The following is a 22,528-nucleotide window of genomic DNA, read 5'->3' on the forward strand; positions in this document are numbered from 1 at the left end:
TTAGACTGTAATAAAGCTCAGCGTATAGTGCACAGCTCGCTTCTCGAGGGAATACACACAAACAGTGGGATACTAGAACACAGTGCAGTGCTTGGTGTTTGCTGTTTTCTTGTAAAAAAGGGAACAAATGGATTATTGAGGATTTTCTTAACCTCTCCGGTAACTGTTGCCGAAAGAAAATGGGGGTATCGAAAACAAAACATCCGGTAATTACCAATACTTAGAGCTGCTTACACCACTGCCTCTTAATCGCTGCATAATTTCACCTTGAGAATAAACCGCTCCTGCCTTTACTGTTGCCTCTTTCTTTCTCTTTTTTTTCAATTAATATTTATATTTGTTTTCTCCGTCCCCGGCTGCTGCTCTCTTTCCTATTTTCTTTTATTTGCCATAACTCAGACGAACGCAGAGGCCCAATCAGGCGAAAATTGAGGGAGACTCGTGAATGAGTCGTGCGTTTCCTCGCAGCTCTTTTTGAGGAACCTTGCAGCGAGAAGTGCCTCTTGGTCGAACAATTGAAAGCAGGTAAACCCGGAGGAATGTTTCCATGCCAACAGTGCGCCTGACACTTTCAATTGACTTATTTTCCCTAAAATCTAGGCGACGGGTTGGAGACCCATGTGATGTGGCTGGCAGTCAGTCAGAGCGCCACTGAGACGTTGAGGTCCCAAGCCATTACCCAAAAGCTCCCTTCTGAGTTGCTCCGACTAGTGTTTTAGTCTGGTTTACCTTCCATGTTCGGATGTGCTTGTGACCACAGAGTGTGCACACTAATATATTTATAAGGGAGCATGTAGCAGCTTGACTTTCACATGGGCGCACTCTTTCAGGACATTGATTTTTTGTTTACATCTTTGTTGCTACAACACCCGAGCATCCGCTGTCAGCAGAGTGGCCTCGTCGAAAAGGGAAGAGGAATTTGACAACACTGGTCACATTCCCTAGTCCAGCAACGGTAAATTTCCGGAGTGCTGCGGTGTCGGCCGTGATGCGGCAGAGGAGGCAGCAGCAGAAACAAGAGCATTAATACGCCGCCGAAAATAAAAAGGATTGAAACTGAACAGAAACATCAAAGACAACACCTTTCGGCCTCCTCCTTAGTGGACTGATGCAACACGGAGCACTTGTGTGTTCAACTCCTCTCGGTCCAAACAGCCCCGGGCCCTGCCGGCCTGCACACACACACAGTCCTCGCAAACTCTCTTTTTATGCATATGAGTTAGGGTTTATATAGTATGCACATCACACACATCTTTGTATGTACAAGGACTACATTATATCCCCCCTCATGATGTATTTATTAATGTGTTTGATTTAAAGTGCCCACACTGGATGTCTTGTTTTATTTATTTTCCTTTGACAGAGTGTATATGGGCATTTCATCGCTTTCTGACAGACGTTCCTTTTGCACATTCACTGGATTTCCCGTTGCCGGTATAATAAAAGGTGCTGCAACCTCTTAATTCTCTTTCATTATCATGTTCGAGCAGTTTGTTTCCGAGCGCTGAAATCGTTGGTTGTGCGTTTGTATAACCTTCACTTTGCTGTGATCTTATTTATTCTTTGCCACATTCCAATTTCCCCAATGGGATCATTAAGTTTCCCCCGTAATCCTTCTGAGCACAAAGAGATCTGGTATTTATGATAAACAGGACTTTGCCGAGCATTATTTACGGATGAGATGGGCCCGAGCCCAAACCTCTGACTGATAAATCATCAAAGCGCAACGGCGTGCGCTAAACACGCACAAAGATGGATGTTTTCAAACGAAATATATATAAATATACATATATATATATATTTCAATCAAAGTAACAGCATACCAGAATATATAGTCAGTGTTCTTTCAGCTTGCCTGGAACCTCAAATTAACCCCACAGTGACTGACAAGACCTTAATCTAAGCTTCTATAGCCGCTTGATGAGACGGTGTATATGATGTATAAATGGCATTTCTCAGTGCTGTTGCTATTTTCATCGACCCTGGTGTTGAATCGTGAAAGTGAAGTGCTGCTGCCATCTAGTGCTTCACACTTAACCTTCTGCTTCAGAGACAAGAGGACAAAAGAAAAATGAATGAATTACTTTATTAAATCCTGGTTCGACGTCTTTATGGATCTGCATAGAATTCCACCTGCCAAAGTGCCGTATGGAAGGGAATTGATAATAGAAATGAGAGAGAATTAAACTATTTCTGAGCTAAACATAACAATATTTAATGTTTGGTAGCCGAAGACACTCTGCACCAAGCAATTAGCCACACTACAGGGGACCTATCAGATTTCATTCATCTCGAACAACAACGATATCCCAGCACGGTACCAATTCCTGGATGTGAGGGGGCTTATCGTTTCATGTGACTACACGCTGACTTAGAAGAAATTAGTTTTCTCTTTACTGCGGTGCCATTTCTAATTATGTACAGCTGCAGGGATCAATTGTTCTAACTCCTTTCTTGTGATAGAGCTCCGTAAATGGCCTTTTATGGGTCATTAATAAATCCAGTTTTTACACATTATACCTTATATTTGGCATCCAAGCAGCCTGGTCAAATTAGACCAGTAATTCTATTCTTTACAGTTTACCTCCCCATCAATTTTATTTTTTTTATTTTTATTAAAACCTTTATTTAACAATTAGCATCCCATTGAGATTAAACATCTCTTTTTCGAGGGAGACCTGTCCAAGACAGGCAGCAGCATAAAAAACATAGTTACAGACAGAAAACACAGAACAAGACAAGTTAAAAAAAACAAAAAGCTAGTCCATTTAAGAAACATTTACATTTTTGAGAACCTGCCTCTATTTCTTTCATTCTAGATTTAAAAGCAGTCAGTGATATCAGTTTGTTTCCGTTCTGGCATTTGGGACAGTGAGCATAAAAAAAGTCCTGAGAACGCAAAGAGTATTGTCCGACACTTCTATGCATGATAAAAACACACATGTAGTTTGGGAGTAGACCAAGGATTGCCTTATAAATAAGGATGTACCAATGACAGAGCCTACGGGTGGCCAAAGCAGGCCATCCTACCCGAGAGTAAAACTCAGTGGTGAGTCAGAGCTTTACAATTTGTAATGAACTGCAGTGAAGCATGGTAAGCTGTGTCCACCCTACAAAGACAGTTAGAAGAGGCATGCATATAAAGAAGATCCCCATAGTCCAACACAGGTAAAAAAGTAGCAGCACTAATCGCTTTTTTACATTATTTGAAAAGCACAGCTTATTTCAAAAATAAAAACCCTGTTTTAACCTCAACTTTTCCACCAGGTACTGCACATGTGGTTGAAAAGTGAGGGTCAATCAAAACACCCAGATATTTATAATATACAACCACCATTTCACTTCCTTCGAGTGACCACCGAAGGGATATTCTGTGGCCTACTCCGACTGTTTGAAAGCATCATAAATTTGGGCTTATCTGTATCAATCTGGTTGAATCGCTACCTCTTTACCCAGACGTTATGCCTCAATTATGGAGATGCCAACATACACATTACCAAAATAATAATGCTCGATAGTTTTCTGTACAACACTTTTGCAGACGCTGCACTTTGTGCCATTACCTGAAACATTTAAAGATGGTATTCTCTGTTGTATTAAACTGTATATTTGTATGTATTGAAATACATATTACATAATCATGGAAAACTGTATAATAAAAGAGCAATATCATTCCATCCCTAACAGAAGTTGAAGCAACATGAAAGATGGTTTAAAAAATAACCCTTAGTGCTTATCTTTTTGATAATGTAAAGTCAATGGTCAAGCAGTCGACAATCATACCTTCCACAGGATCGACTTGACTTTGAGACAAACTCAGATTGTTGTGTACAATGAGATCTCCAGAGATCCAATATTTGTTCAGATATTACTCATGTACAGCACAGGAAGCATATTTAGTTTTGGTATTTACACTTTTTTTTTTTTTATAAAAGGGACTGGGATGTGATATTCACACGTTAGTCCTCAAATCTACCCTGCATATTACCAACAAACGGCATACATATTGGGATGAAAAACACCAGAATACATTTAGTTTGGACAAAAAAACACATTTATTTGCAGTGCTAAATTATCCCATCGTGGCCAGCCTTCCAAAGATCACTGGCCCCATCCAAGGATGTGACATTTAGTCCAGCTGTGTGAAAAGAGAGCAATCAAGGCATCAGTTAAGGTGACATTCAGCATCATTGTTACATTTTCTGCATGTACTATGAGTAAGTTAATGACCATGTAAATCTGCTAATTCCCCACTTAACCATTAGCATTAAAGCAGCTTGAAATATACAGTAAAAGAAATAAAAGTAAACAATGCTTGTGCTTCACCTGCAAGACAGTGGCAAATGCGTTGTTGACATAATGCCGGTATTTGATTGTAAGCAAACTATGTGGTGACATGGAGTGTGATATAATCGGAAAACTAGTAGAATAATAAAAGTGGGCAATATTACTTACCTTGCAGAAGCCGATGTCTTTAGCGTACTGCCTGAAGCACTGGCGGCACATGTTGAGTCCATATTTACGGATCAGACCATGTCTGTTCGAGCAAACCCGGCTGGAAAAGAGAGATTGGGTTAATAAGTTTGTCTTTTACATGAACAAAAAGGTAAATATGCCTTTAGATCGTATTCATCCACACAAACCAACGTTACAAAGAGCGGAAGTCCACACAAAACTCCGCAAAGTTAGCTAGTTATCCTTTAGTCCGCGGCTCTCTGGTGCAAACACGGCTACCCCGAAAAACAGCAACGTTAGCTCGAAAAACGTTACGCTAAAATACAGTTTAACCAACTCCAGAACTCTGGTTACAACATGTTTTTAGCTTTCTTGAGACTCAAGAGTAGTTTCGTTTCAGAAACAGCGAGTGGCTAACTGAAGCTGGTACGCTCGCGCGGCGCATCCTCCGCCGCCATATTGGCTAAGGAGCAGTTCCCACGCGGTGGACAATTTGTGATAAATTCTTAAGTATGGGGATTCACAAACACATCAAAACCGGCTCGCTTTAGCACACGTATCGATAATTGACCGATTTGAGGGCAGGACTGACCAGGATCGGGATCCCTGACCGAATTTTCGGGGATGACTCCAGTAGAGCTGCTGGTGGCCCATCTTGTCTCTTTCGCTCGAGTGTCGGAAAGGAAGAAAGATGGTTGCGCGTGCGCAAATGAAACTCTCCGATGCCACGCTTCCGGTCGCGCAGGATTTGAGTGGCACCACCTGGTGGTGGAGAAAACAGCGGCGTGCAGCGGGACAGCCTGAAGGTGTCGCTACAGCCACAAACATAAGAGGTTAATGAGTGACGAAAAAAAAGAGGCATTTAAATCGACAAGAATGATGGCATTAGGCATAACAAAATATGTTCCTAAAAAAAAAAAATGGATGAACTGGATAAACAAAAAGCGTATATGTGGAGGAAAGTTGAATAAGACCAAACAATGGATGGATTAAATATCAGAATATATGCAATTTGTTTGTAATTTAGCCCAAAATAACGAGTTGTTCTTTCCTTATATCAACAAAAAACGCACGACGGTTTTGATCCTAATTTGGCACATTTGAGTAATCAAATTACATTTAAATGTGATATAGATCATTACAAATGAACAGGACGTGGTGGAACTCATCATGTTGTGGGTGTATTAACAACACATTTTAAATGATTAACCTACAAGAGATCGCAGCTGACCCCTCTCACCCTGGACACAACCTGTTCGTGTCCCTCCCCTCTGGCAGGAGGCTGAGGTCCATCAGGACTAAGACCTCACGCCACACTAACAGTTTCTTCCCGTCGGCAGTCCCCACTGACTGACTCTATCACAGGACTATTCTCGGATCATTCTTTCGGACCATTTGTTTTTATTTGACTCTATCACAGGACTATTCTCAGACCATTCTTTCGGACCATTTATTTTTATTCTTTATTCCTTTCTCTCCTCCTACCGGTCACTCCACTGCACAATTCATATTTAAACACTCATGCCACATACACTTAATTTTAACTTTAACTTAAACACACACGTCACTTTAACATACACTTACATTAATGTTATCTGTTGTCTGAGCACTTTATCTTTATCTGATTTAGACATCATTGCACTGTTGCTGTCGTTGATTGTTGTTTGTCTCGTCTAATGTCTAATGTCTAATGTATGCACCTTCCGCCTAACCAAATTCCTCGTTTGTGCAAACATTCCTGGCAATAAACGGTTTCTGATTCTGATTCTGATTCTGAGAAGAGTACAATTTGAAAGAAAGTGTTGCCATGTTAGGGAGCACATACCTCTTGTTCATATTCCTTATTTATTTTGTACCACTTTGGAAATAGGCTGCTGAAGCAAATTATATTTGACATTTTAGCAACTTGTGTGTAATCATGAAGGTTAGTATACTACTTTTCAGTGTTTGAGAATGATTTAAACCAACAAACTTTATTCAATCAAGAATAGGGAGAAGGTTGCTGGAGGAGCACAATGTAGAGAACATGTAATATTTGGGTGGATTTTTTTATTTACATGTAATATATGTATAATATTATTAAGCCTGGCATTGGTTAAATATTTAAAGGGATAGTAAACCAAACCCACCCTAGCATGCGATAGCTGCAGGGATACATCATCATCATATCTAAGGTGTCTCGGGTGCCCCCCTCTGGCCCAGTGCATTGTGGGACATCGTCAGGCAGTGGTTCCGTATTTGGGGAATCTTTCTATTTTTTTTATTTTATTTTTTTTACAGCCAACGCTAGCTTGTAGTTACGTCTCCATGCAGCCTGCATGCAAGGTATGGAGGAGAATGGGACGCCGCCGTACTGATGTGTCTCGGTGAACGGACCTGCACGGCCCCTCCAGTTGTCGGTAAACGGCGTAAAACGCGGTTGTTTGTGTGCTTGTTTTCCGCCGTCGGACGCGGCTGTTGACGAGGTTTTGCTCCGTTCTGTGCGGCCAGTAAGTTGCTAGGCTACGCCGTTGCTAACTTTACGTTAGCATTCTCGTGATGGAGCAGAAACTGCGGCGCCAACTGTCATGTATTATTATTATTAGTAGTAGTAGTAGTTTCTACGGGGAGTTAAAACGTATCACTGAGTTAAAACAAACGGGAACGTTCATCGCATGTTGGACAAACCGAGCGACGCCGTTAGCTGGCTCTGTGTGACCGACAGCAACTAACAGCTGCCGCTAGAACGCAATGCATATTTACACAAGAAGAATAAGACATAAAACGCACCAGAATGACGTAATGTATATTAAAGCAGATCTAATAAAACACACGTAAAATAGCTGCACTACTTTCAGCTGCACCAAGAAACCGTGCAGGGGCATGTACACGGCCACAAACTACTGTCTTCAAAGTATATATATATATATATATATATATATATATATATATATATATATATATATATATATATGACAATATTACTATGTTAAAATGCATGTTTATTGGCATTTTTATACCAGGAATATATTAATTGATATTGTCACAGGCAATGCTAGGCAGGGAGGACACAGATAAATAAAGGGGTATAGGAGGTGGGGTAGAAAAAAAGAAAAGAGGGAGACCATTTAATAAGGAAGAAAAGATGGAGGTTTGTTCAGCAGATCTGAGCAGAGAGGGGGGCTGATGATCATTATTGATAATGCAGTTGAGGACAGAGATTTGTGCAGAAGGGAAATATAGAAGCACGGGCGATAATGAACATTGATGATATAACCGAAAGAGGAGGAACTGAGGGAATACGCCCCAGGCAGCATGTATTGAACCTGTTTGTGGTTTCGGTGGTACTTTTTCATCGTGACCGGTGTCCCGTTATGTGAAATGATATCACTGTTGTTGTTGCTTCTATTGGAGCTTATACTGATATGATCTCACCACGTTATACAGGTACAGATTTCTGTCCAAATTTAATTCTAAGAAAGCTTCTTTTTTTTTGGCCCCACAGTTTATTGGTCTTTTCCATGGCTCTCCGCCGCATTTCCAGGTCTTCATTAGTAAATGGAGTCTGCTCAGTTGTGGAGCTGAAATAATTAGTTGATTATTTTCTTCACTTTGTTATTGTAAATGTCATCGGCTTATCTACATACATGTGCCATATTGTGATATACATTTTAATCCAGAAACTATGGTAATTAAGATTGTCATAGTGATTACGGTCCTATTGCTCAGCCCTGACTGCCACAATGCACCTGCCTCTATTGATTTATTTATTTTCTCATTTAGGTGGTACATGCACACTGCTACCCTGCTGCCTCCTGGCAACCGTCATGCCTTATGGAATATTCATCCACCATCAATGACATTCCAGCGGGACCCATGTTTACAACAACTGTTCATTTTGCCAACAAATAGCCTCATATCAGCTTCTTTTTAATCCGGCTCACTCCCTTTGCAAAGCACACAATCATAATTGCAAACCCCGTACCTTGTTGTTTTTCAACCACGATCAACTTCTCTCCCTCCGCAAAGAGGCTGACCCTCTATCATGAGATTCCGGATCTACAAGAGGAAGGTGGTGATACTGACTGTGGTGGTTGTCATCTGTGGCCTAGCTTTCTGGAGCAGCGGAAGGCAGAAGAAGATCGACGCCGGGTCGCCCCCCAAGGAAGTCGAGACGGCGCCGAGGAGAAGCAGCAGCAGCAGCAGCAGCAGCATTAGCAGCAGCAGTATCAGCGTCAACAATCATATCCAGGTGCCAGCTACACCTGCAGTCAGCAGGGCGCCTGCTCCGCTCCCTGTGATACAAGCAAATGACACGCACCCGGAAAAGGCAAAGGACCAAGAGAAGATACCCGAACAGATACCCAAACCGGAGGCCGATAACACCACTTTAGTCTACCGCGGCATCGTCTTCCAGCTCAACTTCGACCAGACAATACGAAATGAGGAAAAGTTCAAGGTGGCGCGACGGAAGGACGATCTAGCTGTGGTAGTTCAGGTCCACAACCGACCTGACTACCTGAAGCTGTTAGTGGACAGCTTGCGGAAATCCAAAGGTGTGGAGAGCATACTGCTGATATTCAGCCATGATTACTGGTCCCCGGAGATAAATAGAGTGGTGGCCTCTGTTGACTTTTGTCAGGTACTTCAGATTTTCTTCCCCTTCAGCGTTCAGCTGTACCCCCAGGAGTTCCCCGGACACGACCCCAACGACTGCCCCAGAGACATTCCCAAAAAAGACGCCTTAAAGCTGGGCTGCATCAACGCAGAGTACCCCGACTCGTTCGGCCACTACCGCGAGGCCAAGTTCTCGCAGACCAAGCACCACTGGTGGTGGAAGCTGCACTTCGTATGGGACCGAGTCCGCGTTCTGAAGGAGCACAAGGGCTTGGTGCTGCTGATCGAGGAGGACCACTACGTGGCCCCGGACTTTATCCATCTGTTGAAGATGATGGCGGCTCTCCAAAGGGAGCAGTACGCCGACTGCGACATCCTCTCGTTGGGGAGCTACAGCCACATTAGCTACTCCAGCAAAGCAAATAAGGTGGAGGTGAAGGCCTGGAAGTCCACCGAGCACAACATGGGGATGGCTCTGAGCAGAGAGACGTACCAGAAGCTCATCCAGTGCACCGACACGTTCTGCACCTATGACGATTACAACTGGGACTGGTCCTTGCAACACCTGACCGTGTCCTGCCTGCCCTCCTACTGGAAGGTCATGGTGAGCGAGGCACCGCGGGTCTTCCACGCCGGAGACTGCGGCATGCACCACAAGAAGACTGCCTGCATGCCGATCAGCCAGAAGACCAAGATCGAAAACGTCCTGCAGGCCAGCGGGAACCAGCTGTTCCCAAAGAACCTCCTGATCACAAAGAGACTGCCGGCCAACGGGGCCGGAGGCGTGGCCCCGCATGTGAAGAACGGGGGCTGGGGAGATATCAGGGACCATGAACTCTGCAAGAGTTATGTTCGATTACAGTGACCTTAATTGCTACTATTATATATTATTGTCTCTTTTGCATCCTCTCTAAAGAAAAAAAAAAGAAGCCTTTTAAAAGTAAATCTTTATGGACTATTCTTCCTATTGCCTGTTTTACCGGACTGTTAAAAAATAAAGACGAATGTTGGATTTCTGGCTTTTTGTATAATATGTCCTCACAGCGAATCATTTACGTAACTCCTGCTTTTTTTTTTTTGTAAGTTGTAATTAACAGCAAAAATATACCAAACAATTTATTGTTTTCTCTCCCAAAGCTTTCAGATTGGTTACTTTTTATGTTACCAAAATTGATAACAAACTCAGAAATAGTAGTGAGCAGGCATCTGCTCATCAGGGCAGTCATGAATTTGGTAAATCTGTGGATTTAGCAATCCCACTGTGCATGCATAATTAATTGAAGATATTTATATCACATACATTTGCTGAGATCAAAGTAGATTCTTTGAGACACTTGGTCCATTTAAATAATCCCCCCACTTATCTTATTTTCAACAGGTTTTCTGGAGTCTCATTACTCAGAAAGGGTGTCACTTAAGAAGTATGCGTGATGCGTTCATGGCACGGGGCACGTAGAGGAAAAACCCAGTGTGTTAGGCAGAGCTGTGTTTGACAACGGTCAGCGCAGGGCGTTTGTTGCATTCTGTTGCAGTGCATCAATGTCCAGCCCGGCACCCCGGGTATCATATGCCAATTCAGCCGCCTGTATCTTTGTGCAGAGATTTTTCATTTCACAGTCGAGTGCACACGTTTGCATCTGGAGAGCGCCCAAGACACCGATACAACTTTCTTGTCGCCCGTTGAAGGTGCATTTACATTTTAAGTGCTCAGACTTCTCGGTATCGATGGTTTCCGCCGAGGCCCCCCAGAGCTCGGTGTCTTCTCTGAAGCTACATTGATCCTCCTCCTCCCCTCCCCCACCCTTCCAGAAATGCTTAACAATCCCCTCTGCACACTTTTCAAAATTGGAAATAACTGCAAAGGTATCGCTGACTGGACTCTCCAGACATTTCATATTAAAGATATCCTCTGGCAGGCTCTGCTCGGCCTCACAGTGGCTCGGCTCTCAACGGAGAATACCGAAACACTGCATGAATTAAACATATTCCAAATGTAAGGCATGTATATCCGAGGCCGATAAACAAGGCCTTGTCTGGGACAAACAAAGTAGACCTCACGATCTCCACTCCATCATATCATTTGTGTGTGAAGCTTTCTTAGCGCGGGCCTGCTGTTTTGAGGTCATGTGACACATTGTGCAGCTGCTCACATGGTGGAGGCCAAATAATTGGGCCCGCACCTCGAGGGAAATGGCCGAGAATAGAATGGGAGGAAGTGACACCGTGCTCTTGATTCTTGGTGACTAATGGTTAACTGATGCTGGAGCCTTTGAAACTGTAACGTGCCCGATGCCTCTGGAAGCGTTCTACTTAGATGAGAATGTGAGGGCAGGAAGAAAAGAGGAAAGGAACTCTCTTTAGGTTGTGCAAGAAATCCTTTGATAGCCCAATTTTATGTGTTGTTCGTTAATCGACAATTGGTTATACAGCATGTTTTTTTGTTTGTACAGTGAAACCAGACAATAAGACAACAGGTGGATAAACTGACTAATGAAAGAGAAAACAAGCAAAATTGAAGCATACAAATCACAGATGCATATTGTAACTTTTTTCTTCATCTAGACAGATTAAGTAGGCTGTTTTGAGATGATATACAACTCAATTATTTAATGTAATCTCATTACTTGAGATGTGCTTTGAGGAGGGGCACACAGGTGTGGAATAAAACCTATCAATTCTATTTTAATAGCATAGTTGAAGACGGTTAAACACGGTCTTCTTTTTATGTATGTTTTTTTAGTCCAGATGAACCCACAGATGACCATCATCCCACTATGCTTTAGTGTCTTGCCGCTTATTGTTTTGGTCCACTCTCTAGCAAGCTGCTGGCCACATGTGAGCAGCTTAGTGCTAACCGCCCTGCAGCAAACAACAGAAAAGTATACCCTGTCCCTACTTTTTTTTTTTTTTGTCCTGTCCCTAATTCCCGTATACACAGGCAGTTATCAAATTATGTTAGTGCACAAGGTGCTTTTTATACAATTACCAAGTCCAAGCTCCACATGTTGCCAAATGCCAATGCAGGCATTTTAGAGACGGAGCTTGGATTGCAGTATTCCAATCATTTATCATCCTGTTCATTATCAGCTAATTCCTGACATATAACTCATGCCTTCATTTCTGAACTCAGTACAGGTCTCAACAATGGGATAGATAAGTATATCCCAGTGGAATCTGTGAAAATAACTAAATAGGTTAATTGGCTATTTTCCATAATCTGGATAGAACTGTTTTCATTAATTTTCTTTCACCAATATTAAACTATCTGCTTTTTGCAACACGTCGACTGCTGCTCATTCTTCAGGTTTATAGCTCCGTGAGAGAGACAGCGTATTAATCATTCATATAGCTGTTGCACACATTGCCAGGTAAACAAAACTCTGGGTCAATATATATAGAGGCATGTAGACGAGGGAATTGCATCAGTGAGAAAATTATTAAAGCAGGACCTTACAAAAGCGAGAAGATTCTCTCTCAATTCATCGAATTTCAATCAAGTGGGACTCATTCCCCCCCCCGAGGATGCAAGATAAATGTAGTTGTTTCTCTCTCACAGCAGACCTTTTGATTGCTATTTAAATGGCCCATTGGATGAAAGGGTGGCTGGGATTGTGTATGTCTTGATGGAACGTGGCAAACAACATAAAAAGTGCATGTATTACAGCCGTGTGATGTGTTTATGTAAAACAGCTCACTGAGTAAACATGGTCCTGATTGATACCTGCTCACCTTAGGGAGGGATGAGTGTCAGTCACCCCTGACGAGGAGGAGGATCGGGCCTCTCCGCAGATCCCCTCCTCCACCCTCACCCCGATGCCACATGGCGGCTGGGTTAATGGCTGTGAGTGCTCGTGTTTCCTTCTAAAAGTGACTCATAAATTATGCAGGAGCAGTTTTATTCCCCCACTTGGAATATAAAATATATATGAAGTTGTGGGGCAAAGTATTAGGAATGCATTTGGGGGGGGGGGGGGGGGGGGAGAGAGAGAGAGTTAGTTGTTATTAGTGCAAGTTCACTCAATGTGCAGCGGAAATAAACTCTCATTTGACTGGGGAACACTGCCACCTACTGGCCGACTGTACGTGCCACAAATTGGTAATTGTGTGCTATTGCAGGTATAGGTGACAATGTATGTGGAAGAAAACAAAGTTAGAAATCCAGTTCTCCATTGATTAAAAACGACTCAGTGGAATTCAGTCATCCTTCATTTCATTGTTTCCACCTCGGATTGATTCTCCTATTGTGACTGACTGTTCTACTTTGTCTTTCTGCTGTTTGTTGTATGTATGCGTCACCTTGACCATTCTCAATAAAGGCTTGACGCACCTCTGGTCCTCTGATCATGCCACATTAGACCTCTTATCTTGTACCCACTGTGCTTGTTTAAAATCTCCCTCAGTCTTCTTTCACATGTCTTGCAAACACCTGTTCAGGTGAGACAAATGACACCTTTTTTTTATGATCAACATACAGATTTTTAAGTGACCTCACGTTATTCCCAGTACAGCGCCACCTAAATAAAGTATTCCAGGAAAAAAGATTGGCACTGTGTTCCCAATCGTATGCTTGTTCTCTTTACTTTCAGTACACACTACCGCCCTTAGAAAGTACTTGAATGCACCTTGAATGTTTACCCTCTTGCTCAAATATATATAGTATAGATAATGTATAGGGATGTAATTCTGGCATACTAAATATGTTATATTAAGGGTATTGGACCGCACACTTGTCACGTCCCAATAAATAGCATGTAAAATGCAAAATGACAAAAAAAAATACGCGCGGATGTCCCGCGACACGTGACCAGTCTGAATTCACAGTGCGCGCAGACTCGCGTGGGCGGAAGCGAGAAGGCGTTTTCCCAACTAATGAAGTCACTGATCCATGCGGTGAGCACACACACTGAATAAAGTCACACAGATGGAACATGTAATCTGTCAAAGCTGTTTTAATAGGCGTCACATGGAGGAAAAAAAAAGGCTCCCACTGTTAATTAAATTTCCTCGGTCTTGCTATGTGGGCGTTTTTAAAAAGGAAAAAATAAACACTTCCTGCACACCATCGCGCGCGTGACGTTGAGTTAGTTTTCAACAGTGTCAAATGTTTGTTCAGCAAATTTACTCACAGAAAGTCAAGACTCACAGATTGCAGCACCGTCTGCAGAACATGGTCGTCTCAGTCTTATTTGTTAGTTAAAGTGAAGTCACACACATGTTGATGGATGGAACTAGTGAGGGCGGGGCTATGCCAGCGTTACTCTTCCTGTGGTTTACCTGAGCTCGGAGTGATGGCTGAATTAGGCCGCTGCGTCTGCGCATGCGCCTGCACGCGTTGTAAAATGAATCTGCAGCGACAGGCCAGCTAGCGTTCAGCACTACCTGTTAGATAGGAGTTTATAGGCGTGTCCTATACCAAACGGTTCATTAATAAAAATACACCTGAATTCTCTTTATGTACAACAGAAAAGAAACATTTCACCTGCATATTCAAGAGTCATTTAATATTAGGTATAGATCTTCTGTATTAGAAATATCACTATTTTCTGAAATAAGGATCTTTGCACTAATGTAATCATGATCATTTCACCCATAAATCATTGAAGTACAATATTTACATATAATACAGAGCCCATTTAATCTGAAACAATATTAAAATAAAGGTTCAATAGATACAAAGGTTTTCTTTTTAAATTCTATTTATATTTCAACCTTGTCAAGGAGTCCTTACACACTCCAAAAAATGTAAAGCCATTCTCCTCTAACAAACTACTAAGTGCAAACAATTTTTTTTCCATATATAAAAAACTATGATTGCAGCATCCAGCGTTGAGACAGAGGGCAATAAGAAGCCGTTTCCCCAAGTGCTTCCAAAGCGGTCTTCAAAATGGTTTGCTTGTGTTCCACAGTCACAAATTCAAAATGGGGGGAAAGAAACAAAAGCAACAAAAATGAAAGAAAAGAAAAAAATCTGTGCAAATACACTTTAAAGTGTGACACTACTGATTAAAATATTTGTAAAGGAAGTGAAAGGCTCCAGTTTCTCTTGCAGGTACTGGAGCCGCACAAGAGATCACCCAGGAAGTGAACAAATGAAAGAGATGTGGCTGCTTCTCCAAAAAACAATCCCTCATCTAATTCCCTTTTTCTGTGAACACATTTGAAGAAACATAATATAGGGAAAGATCTCCGAATTAAACCCATACGAAAAGGTCAGGTTGAGGCGTCACCAAAATGCTTACAGCATGTCTAGTCTTTAAAGAACTACAGGCACAAAGGATTGGGTACTAGAGTTTGTTATTTTTAGACTAGACACGACTTGATATGACCGTAGATGGTACAATGAGCCAGCAAACCTCCTCCCATGAACCTCCTGGACGATTTAAAGCTTGCCATCTTACTTCCAATAGCACCCTTTTTCACGCCCAGACAACAGGGCGTCAAGTTTCGAACCTGTGGCTTGGCCAACGTTGGTTGTGTGAGCATGACCGGTAACATCGGGATGGTGGTAGTGATGAGAATGAAGGTGAACACTGGAGGTCGTGTGGTGTGTGTGACAGTATGTGAAGAAGCGCTGCAGGACCTTGGCCTTCCCCGTCTCTGTTGCATGGAGCTGTCATTAGCAGCACCAGCACTGGGGCTATACTACTGTTCCACTGGGGGAGTTGGCTGGGTTGTTTTGAGATGATAGCAAACCCTGCGGAGAGACAGATAACACACATTGATAACAAACAACAGTGTTACTCGAACGTATTAAAAAGAGGCAGAATAGCGAGGCCACGAGGTTTACTGACGGAGAAAATGTGCTGTTAACCATCAAAATGCAGACGGCCTAGTGTAAATCTCGCGTGAAATAACCAAAACCTTTTGGCTGCACAGAGTGGCGACAACGGCTTCTGAATGCAGAGGAAGAAAAAAAAAAAAACGCCCACGAGACAATGCCAGCCATGAGGCGTCACATGACAGTGTCCTCGACAGGCCCGTCACTCACCACTTTCCCGGGCCTAGCCCATGTGCAAACGAAACCCTCCTGACAGGCTGTTACCAGACAGTCCTCAAGGAAGATTAACACAGTGAGTCTCTCGTGAGCGATCTTCTTGCACACCAGCGGCTCAAGCAGCGGCACGTCCTCCATGCGCGGGCACAGCAGGGTGCCCAGAGTCTTAGCAGCTTCCGCTTTTGCCGTCCGTGTCGAGCTGAGCTGGTTGAGCTTGTCACTGCTCTTGCTGCTGATGTGACCCATGCTGTGGTTCCGCTTGTGGTCCTTCTCGTGGCGCTCCTTGCGCGAGTCATGCAGCGACAGGGTGGCAAACTTGCTGACGCCAGTGGCAATGAAAGCGCTGTCAATGATGCTGTTGGCCTTGGTGGTGGCAGCGGGGGCTGTGGTTGTGGTGGTGGTGCTGCCAGTGTGACTGTTTGGGGTGCTGCCCCCTGTTGGGTTAGAGGAGTGAGGCAAGCTGTTGGACCGAGGCAGGGTGTTGGGGAGGGAGTTAGGTGGGTTGCCACTGGTGCTGCTATTACTCGTATTGTCTTTACCATTGGTGCCACTGGGATTAGTGGCGGATACAGTAGCGGTAGCAGTAGCAGTTGTTGTAGTAGTAGTAGTAGTAGTAGTGGTAGTAGTTGTTGTTGTTTGTCCAGTGGCTGTGGCTGGAGGGCTTGTAGCACTCATAACATTAGTGTGAGTCCTAGTGCGGGACAGAGGAAGGTGAGGGAAAAGAATATCCTCCGTTAGGTCCCACAGACACATCTGGGTGTCCTGGCCCACTGAGCCAAATCTGTAGGTCACACTGACGGGCCTACTGTCTGTAGAGTTTCTCTTAGAAAGCCGAGAGTGCGCGCTGTTTGCTCTGTCTCTGCCCACGCCGAAGTGAATCTGCTCATGGAATTCCTCGTCGCTACCGCTGAACTCGGCAGGGGGGTCACCGTCCTCCACGCTGGTGGTACAGTGGTCAAATGCCACCACGCTCACCCACGACTTATGACCGTGCCCCCGTGCGATCACTCTGCAGTCCGAAAACGACCACACCGTCACGAGGTCGTCCTCCCCACCCGCTACAATGTACCGTCCGTCTGGGCTCCAGCACACGCACAGTAGGCCGCCGAAGTAGCTCTTCATCGTGCCGTGCAGCTCCGCGGCGTCGAAGCCGAACACCCGCAGGAAGCCGTCCTGGCTCGCGCAAGCCAGAAACTTGCCATCCGGGGAGAAGGCAAACTCATTGAGCGCCCCTTCGCCCACTGTCCAGCGCAGCAGCGGGTTGCGAGCCGACTTGCTCTTGCAGGTATGCACAGCATAGTTTTCACCCTGCTTGAGAAGCTGGTAGTGAGGTGCCGTGGTGCCGCAGGTGTTTTCCACGTTGTACAAATACATGCTGCCACTGGAGTGAGCAACCAGAAACAAGCTCTCTGAACCAGGAACCCATCGTACACACGTTACTCGTGACTTGTCTATAAGTCTCTGGATGGAGAAAGAGAAGAAAAAACAACAAAAGGTCACTGGTTAGCTAGTTATTCCAATATTTACAACCTGAGACAACTGAAACTAAATATAAGAATGATTTAAGTTGTGTGTGTGATATATATATATATATATATATATATATATATATCTCTCTCTTTTAGTTTTTTAGGCCTTTTTTTTAAGCCTTTCTTTAGGCCTCAGCATCAGAACACCAGACACTGAAAGGAACCCACCTCTTCATTGAAGAGTTTGCTGGTTTCCTTCTTTATTGGGTCGATGAGCTGCACCTGGCCCGCTGAGAAGCCCACCAGCAGGGAGACGCTTTCTGCTGTAGCCGTGATCGGGTTGAAGTCATGACACGTGGGCTGCGTTCCTTTGTATATCCTCTTGTCGATGGGCTTACTAAGATCAGCAGCCTAGAACAATGAGAAATATACACAAATGAGTGGAAACTGTTTTAAGTGTCACCTGTTTTGACACCGCTTAGAAAGAACAAACAGCTCTGACTGTGAAGGACACTCACTTGGCTCCGAATTACTTTGTTTCTAATAACTATTTTCAGATATTGCCTTGATTTTGATTTATTTATTGTAATTGAAGATTGAAATATAATCTTTTTAAAATGTACAATTTCATTTGATTCTCTCAAACCACAAGGGGACAACTTACCCCAGATCAGAATGCCAGAAATGGGGTCAATCAACCTTATCATCTACAGAAAAACACCACTTTAAAAAAAAAAAAAACTCAACTCTAAATACTTGCTGGAGACAAATATCTCAAGACCATTGTGGGCAACCATCTACTCTTTCTCGGTGTCTACAAAGTGCCAAGTGTTATGCGTGATTATGATGTATTGTGACACATGGGGAGTCATTATCCAAAAATAGAGAGGACGAGCAGCCCAGCCAGACCATATACTGTCGGTTAACTGTTTAGTTTGTCTTCCAACAGGCTGCGGTTGACAACACAACTCAATTTAAATCAAACATGACATGACAAAACGTGATATACAAGCCAGCTATTCTCCCATAAGACACAAGTTTGAATCCCATTATCTTTAACAGAATGACCTCAATCATTATCACCAATCATTACAAAACTAAACCTAAATGATCAAAAGTAGTCCGTTTCAATATTGTAAGAAAAAGTAAGATGAGAAAATTAACTAAACCTGTAGTAGGTCTATATATAGACCTAATGAACATAACATAGACCTAATGAACATAATTGCTAAACTGGCAGGAATGTATCCGGCACTGAACCAGTGAAAATGTGATATATGACATGGCTTCAAGTTCAGGTGCTACAATTATGATGATAAGAGTCCCCTATTCGCTACAACAAATATTTTACACAATAATGATATTTTTTTAATTTATTTTTTAAATACTATATTTTTTCTATTAAAATCAAACACAAGCTGGGTCTAGACTACTGGCTGGCCGTATGTACGACAGTATAATTTTGTAGTTCAACTGACTGGGGGAAGCAATTGTCTAACATCAGAATTAGAGGCAAGACACATTATATATATATATATAAAGAAAAGAAGAGACAGGCTGAAAGAATACATAAGCAATGTTTCCCCGGCTAATGAGATAACTGGGTGGGCCCCACTCATGTTCACAACTTGTTCAATAATCCACACCAAAAATCAGACAGCATGATTCATCAACAACAGATAATAATAATTGTTTTCTGCATGCTATCAGAGCTGCAACAATGCCTTAAATGTTAAGATACCATGCAAACTCATTATTCAATGTCAAGTCTAGTTGTTGACAAACATTTATCGTTACTTTTTTGTCAAACAACCAATTTGAAATATTCCAAGGAGAAAGGGTAAAAGATGAAGTCACACTGACAGATCATTTCAGCCATCGCTGTCAGGAATTTGGTTTGGCTACATCGACTGCCAAGTTATCTGGGCTCAATTAAATGCAAAACGTTTTATTGGACAATGATCTCATATTTTGGCTGCTACCAAAATGATATCAATACACTGTAAGTCATAGTGTACTAAATAAAATGTTGCAGATTTTGCTTTAAAACTGTTGTATTATATGCAATTGCCCTAGAAATTATGTCATAGTCAAGTTATCATCTGCATTAAGGCAATACTGTAAGATCACTGGTGCTGAAGCTGAAGTTCACTATCTGATCCTGACTGATGCAAACATTTTTTTTGGCACATTCCAAAATAAAACCCTCCGTTTTTGTTCTGCCTTTGGCTGGGTGGAGTCTACAAGAAAACAAATACAACTTCCTCTCATGGTTTTGACTGCCGTGAACACCTGGATTGGATCAATAGCAGCAGAGTTCCTACAGAGATACTAGGCTGCTGATTGGGTATTCTGTAGCTGCTTTAGGGACAACCAGCACGATAACCCCTGTTACACTCACCATCTCTGCTCAACAAGACCCAACGTGGCTTGCAGCAATGACATCATCACTCACTCTGTGCAACCAAACAGAGGATCATATTGTATTACATCACACCCAAACCCTGACAATGGAGTGGACACATCATTACATCGCGAATAACAAACAACCCCTCCACTGACATTCTCCCACAGCAATTGCAACGTGAACACTCAGCTCTGTCACACACAAAAAACACCAAAGTTGACCCTGCTGGTGAACACTGTTGACAACTTGTCACCCGTATATGGCTTTAGAAGAACCAGGATAAACAAACACCTCATACGACATGACATGACCAAGTCCCCCCCCCTCCTCCAAGTTGTTCACTTCACTGGAAAAATATATTGTCACAGCTTTGACGCTAATAAAGCCCTAAAAAAACTGGCGGACTTTGAAGCGCACACGAGTCTCATCGAGGCAACAAAAAAAACATCCAACTGTGGCGATGTTAGCTAAGAATGCTAATTAGCCCCTAACTTAGCTAGGTCTGCAACATGGCCTTGTCTTGACAACCTGCGCACTTCAATGACAGAAGCTAAGAGAGTTGACAGCCAGGGTGCGACACGTTTGATGATGCCAAATCAACGGGCAGCTCCCGGACTGTGTGGGCTTCGTCACCGCAGTCGATATTGTTTACCTTTCTCACGCCTTTGTAGATATAAAAGTACAGTTCCCGGCCCACATTGAAACAGATCCTGTCGCCGTTGCCGGACTGGTCGTTTACATTGACGAAGGAGACCTTGACGGGGTTGGAGCCCTGCGAGTTGAAAGGCACCCTGTTCGGGCGGCTGTATTCGGAGTGAGTGAGGAGTTTGTAGACACCTTCTCGTGTGGTGAATTGAGTTTTAATTTCGTTCATCTCCTTCCCTCCTCCCTCCGCCGCCATCTTGGAAATTGGCGTTCATCCTTGTCCGAGCCCCGGATGTTACCCACTGCGCACGCGTAGAGCTGCTGGCCCTGCAGCCATGCGTACAGAGAAGTATATAGTCATGTGAGGTAAACCTAGAAAAATAAACAGATCATATAAGTGTAGAAATCGGCTTCAAATCCAATGACATGCACCAAATTGACTAATCATGTACTAATAATACACCTTATTGACAAATTGTACATATTTAATGCCGTTTCTTACTAAAAACAGAAAAACTAAGCAGCTGTAATCATGAAATGTTAAACATACAGTATAATTATTTGAATGCTGGATGTTACCAACGCAGATACGATTAAATTCAATATAAATATAAAGTCGCAGTTGGATTGAAAAGTATATGGCAAGCAACACTTTTGTTTAATATGTTTAGATTCACTGAAATTGTGTCGGATATTTCTCTTTACCCAGCGAAAAAGCTTAAAAAATAACCATCCTTTGAATGAACAAAAAACAGTTTAGTATACTATTGCTGAAAATAAAGAAATTCATGTAGACACAGAAGACACAAAGTTCTCATAGCCAGACTGAGATTGACTTTACTGTAAATATATTATTAAATTAAGGATATCCGATTATGGGCATTCCAGGATATACACCGGCAGCATCCAGCTCTAAATTCCAGGAGCATCCCTTCCTGTATCAATGCTCAATTCCCACATGCATGAACTCACCATCTTATTCTGGCAAACTATTTAACCTATATGGGGAATCTGGCTCTCCCCTACATAAAATATTGTGTATGTGATTGCATCAGTTCTCCATGTTTCTCAGTGACAGGAGTTGCTTCTAGTAGTGTGGACGCATTTCGATTATGTAACAGATCTGTAGCAAAGGAAATATACTGCCATCCACTGGTCATCTGAATAAACTCAGACCCACACTGGACCAGATCATTCTAGTCTTCCATCTTATACAATGATTTTTACTGTGTAGTCCCATGTTTGAAAACCTGATGTCTGAGTTGTTTACGGTGTATTGGAAATGGTATGGGGGGTTATGTAGTGAGCCTGCACCTATTCCCTTCTCTTGTGGCATTGATGGCTCTCATTAACACACTGTTTTGTCAATTTGCTAATCCTAATTATGTAGAATTACTATTCCCTGTGGAGCATCCCCCATATTCCCTAAGGTCTCACCTGTACAATAAGTTAGTTTTAACTTGCGTGTGTCACAGTCTTAGGTTTTATTTAGTTTGTTTTCTGCTTTATTTTGAATTTCCCTTCCTCTTGTCCTCTGTTCACACTTCCTGCCTTTGTTTGTTTTTCTGCCTTTGTGATTGTCGGCCTCGCCCTTAATTGAACCCTCCTGTGTCTAATCACCTGCACCCCCCTAGTGTATTTAAACCCTTTCGGTCTCCTGTTTTAGTGTTGGTTCATCTGCGTTTCTTTCTGGTATGTTTCAAAATTAGCATCAAAGCATGCGTGTCAAAGCCCAGGACAGGGCCTACATTGCTAAACTTATGAATCCTAAACCCCCTGAATGTTGTCTTTGGTTGTCCGACCAGAGCCTGGTGACTGGTTGTGTTTCGAAAGTCCATCTAGTGATGAAGGCCACAAGTAGTGCTTAAAATCACAACTTTTCTTTTTCTACTGTGAAACCATTGAGATTTACCCCAATCTTACACGGCAAAAAAATAAATGGACCTGCTGTCCACAGAAAGC

The 22,528-nt window shown here is 42.8% G+C and overlaps 3 protein-coding genes across 4 annotated transcripts; 1 reads left to right on the forward strand and 2 right to left on the reverse strand.

Annotated features, from left to right (window-relative positions):
* Positions 1-4,031: 4,031 nt before the first annotated feature.
* On the reverse strand, positions 4,032-5,136 carry rps29 (ribosomal protein S29). Its single transcript, XM_079215410.1, has 3 exons — positions 5,048-5,136; positions 4,456-4,555; positions 4,032-4,138 (listed from the first exon to the last, which is right to left on the reverse strand). The coding sequence occupies exons 1-3, from the start codon at positions 5,107-5,109 to the stop codon at positions 4,130-4,132; spliced, it is 171 nt and encodes a 56-aa protein (XP_079071536.1). The 5' UTR covers positions 5,110-5,136; the 3' UTR covers positions 4,032-4,129.
* A 3,276-nt stretch (positions 5,137-8,412) lies between these two features.
* mgat2 (alpha-1,6-mannosyl-glycoprotein 2-beta-N-acetylglucosaminyltransferase) lies at positions 8,413-10,030 on the forward strand. Its single transcript, XM_079216346.1, has one exon. The coding sequence runs from the start codon at positions 8,480-8,482 to the stop codon at positions 9,914-9,916; it is 1,437 nt and encodes a 478-aa protein (XP_079072472.1). The 5' UTR covers positions 8,413-8,479; the 3' UTR covers positions 9,917-10,030.
* Positions 10,031-15,688: 5,658 nt separating this feature from the next.
* On the reverse strand, positions 15,689-20,825 carry wdr20b (WD repeat domain 20b; the record flags this gene model as incomplete). 2 transcript variants are annotated; one of them, XM_079216120.1, is made up of 5 exons in its annotated part: positions 15,689-15,745; positions 16,040-16,578; positions 16,717-17,506; positions 17,743-17,925; positions 20,574-20,822. In XM_079216120.1, the coding sequence occupies 5 exons, from the start codon at positions 20,820-20,822 to the stop codon at positions 15,689-15,691; spliced, it is 1,818 nt and encodes a 605-aa protein (XP_079072246.1). The 2 variants fall into 2 exon arrangements, with proteins under 2 accessions (XP_079072246.1, XP_079072247.1); XM_079216121.1 differs by having other exon boundaries at positions 16,040-17,506; positions 20,574-20,825.
* Positions 20,826-22,528: the final 1,703 nt, after the last annotated feature.

Source organism: Taurulus bubalis, assembly GCF_910589615.1.
Source record: "Taurulus bubalis genome assembly, chromosome: 3".
In the NCBI taxonomy this organism is placed as follows: domain Eukaryota; kingdom Metazoa; phylum Chordata; class Actinopteri; order Perciformes; family Cottidae; genus Taurulus; species Taurulus bubalis.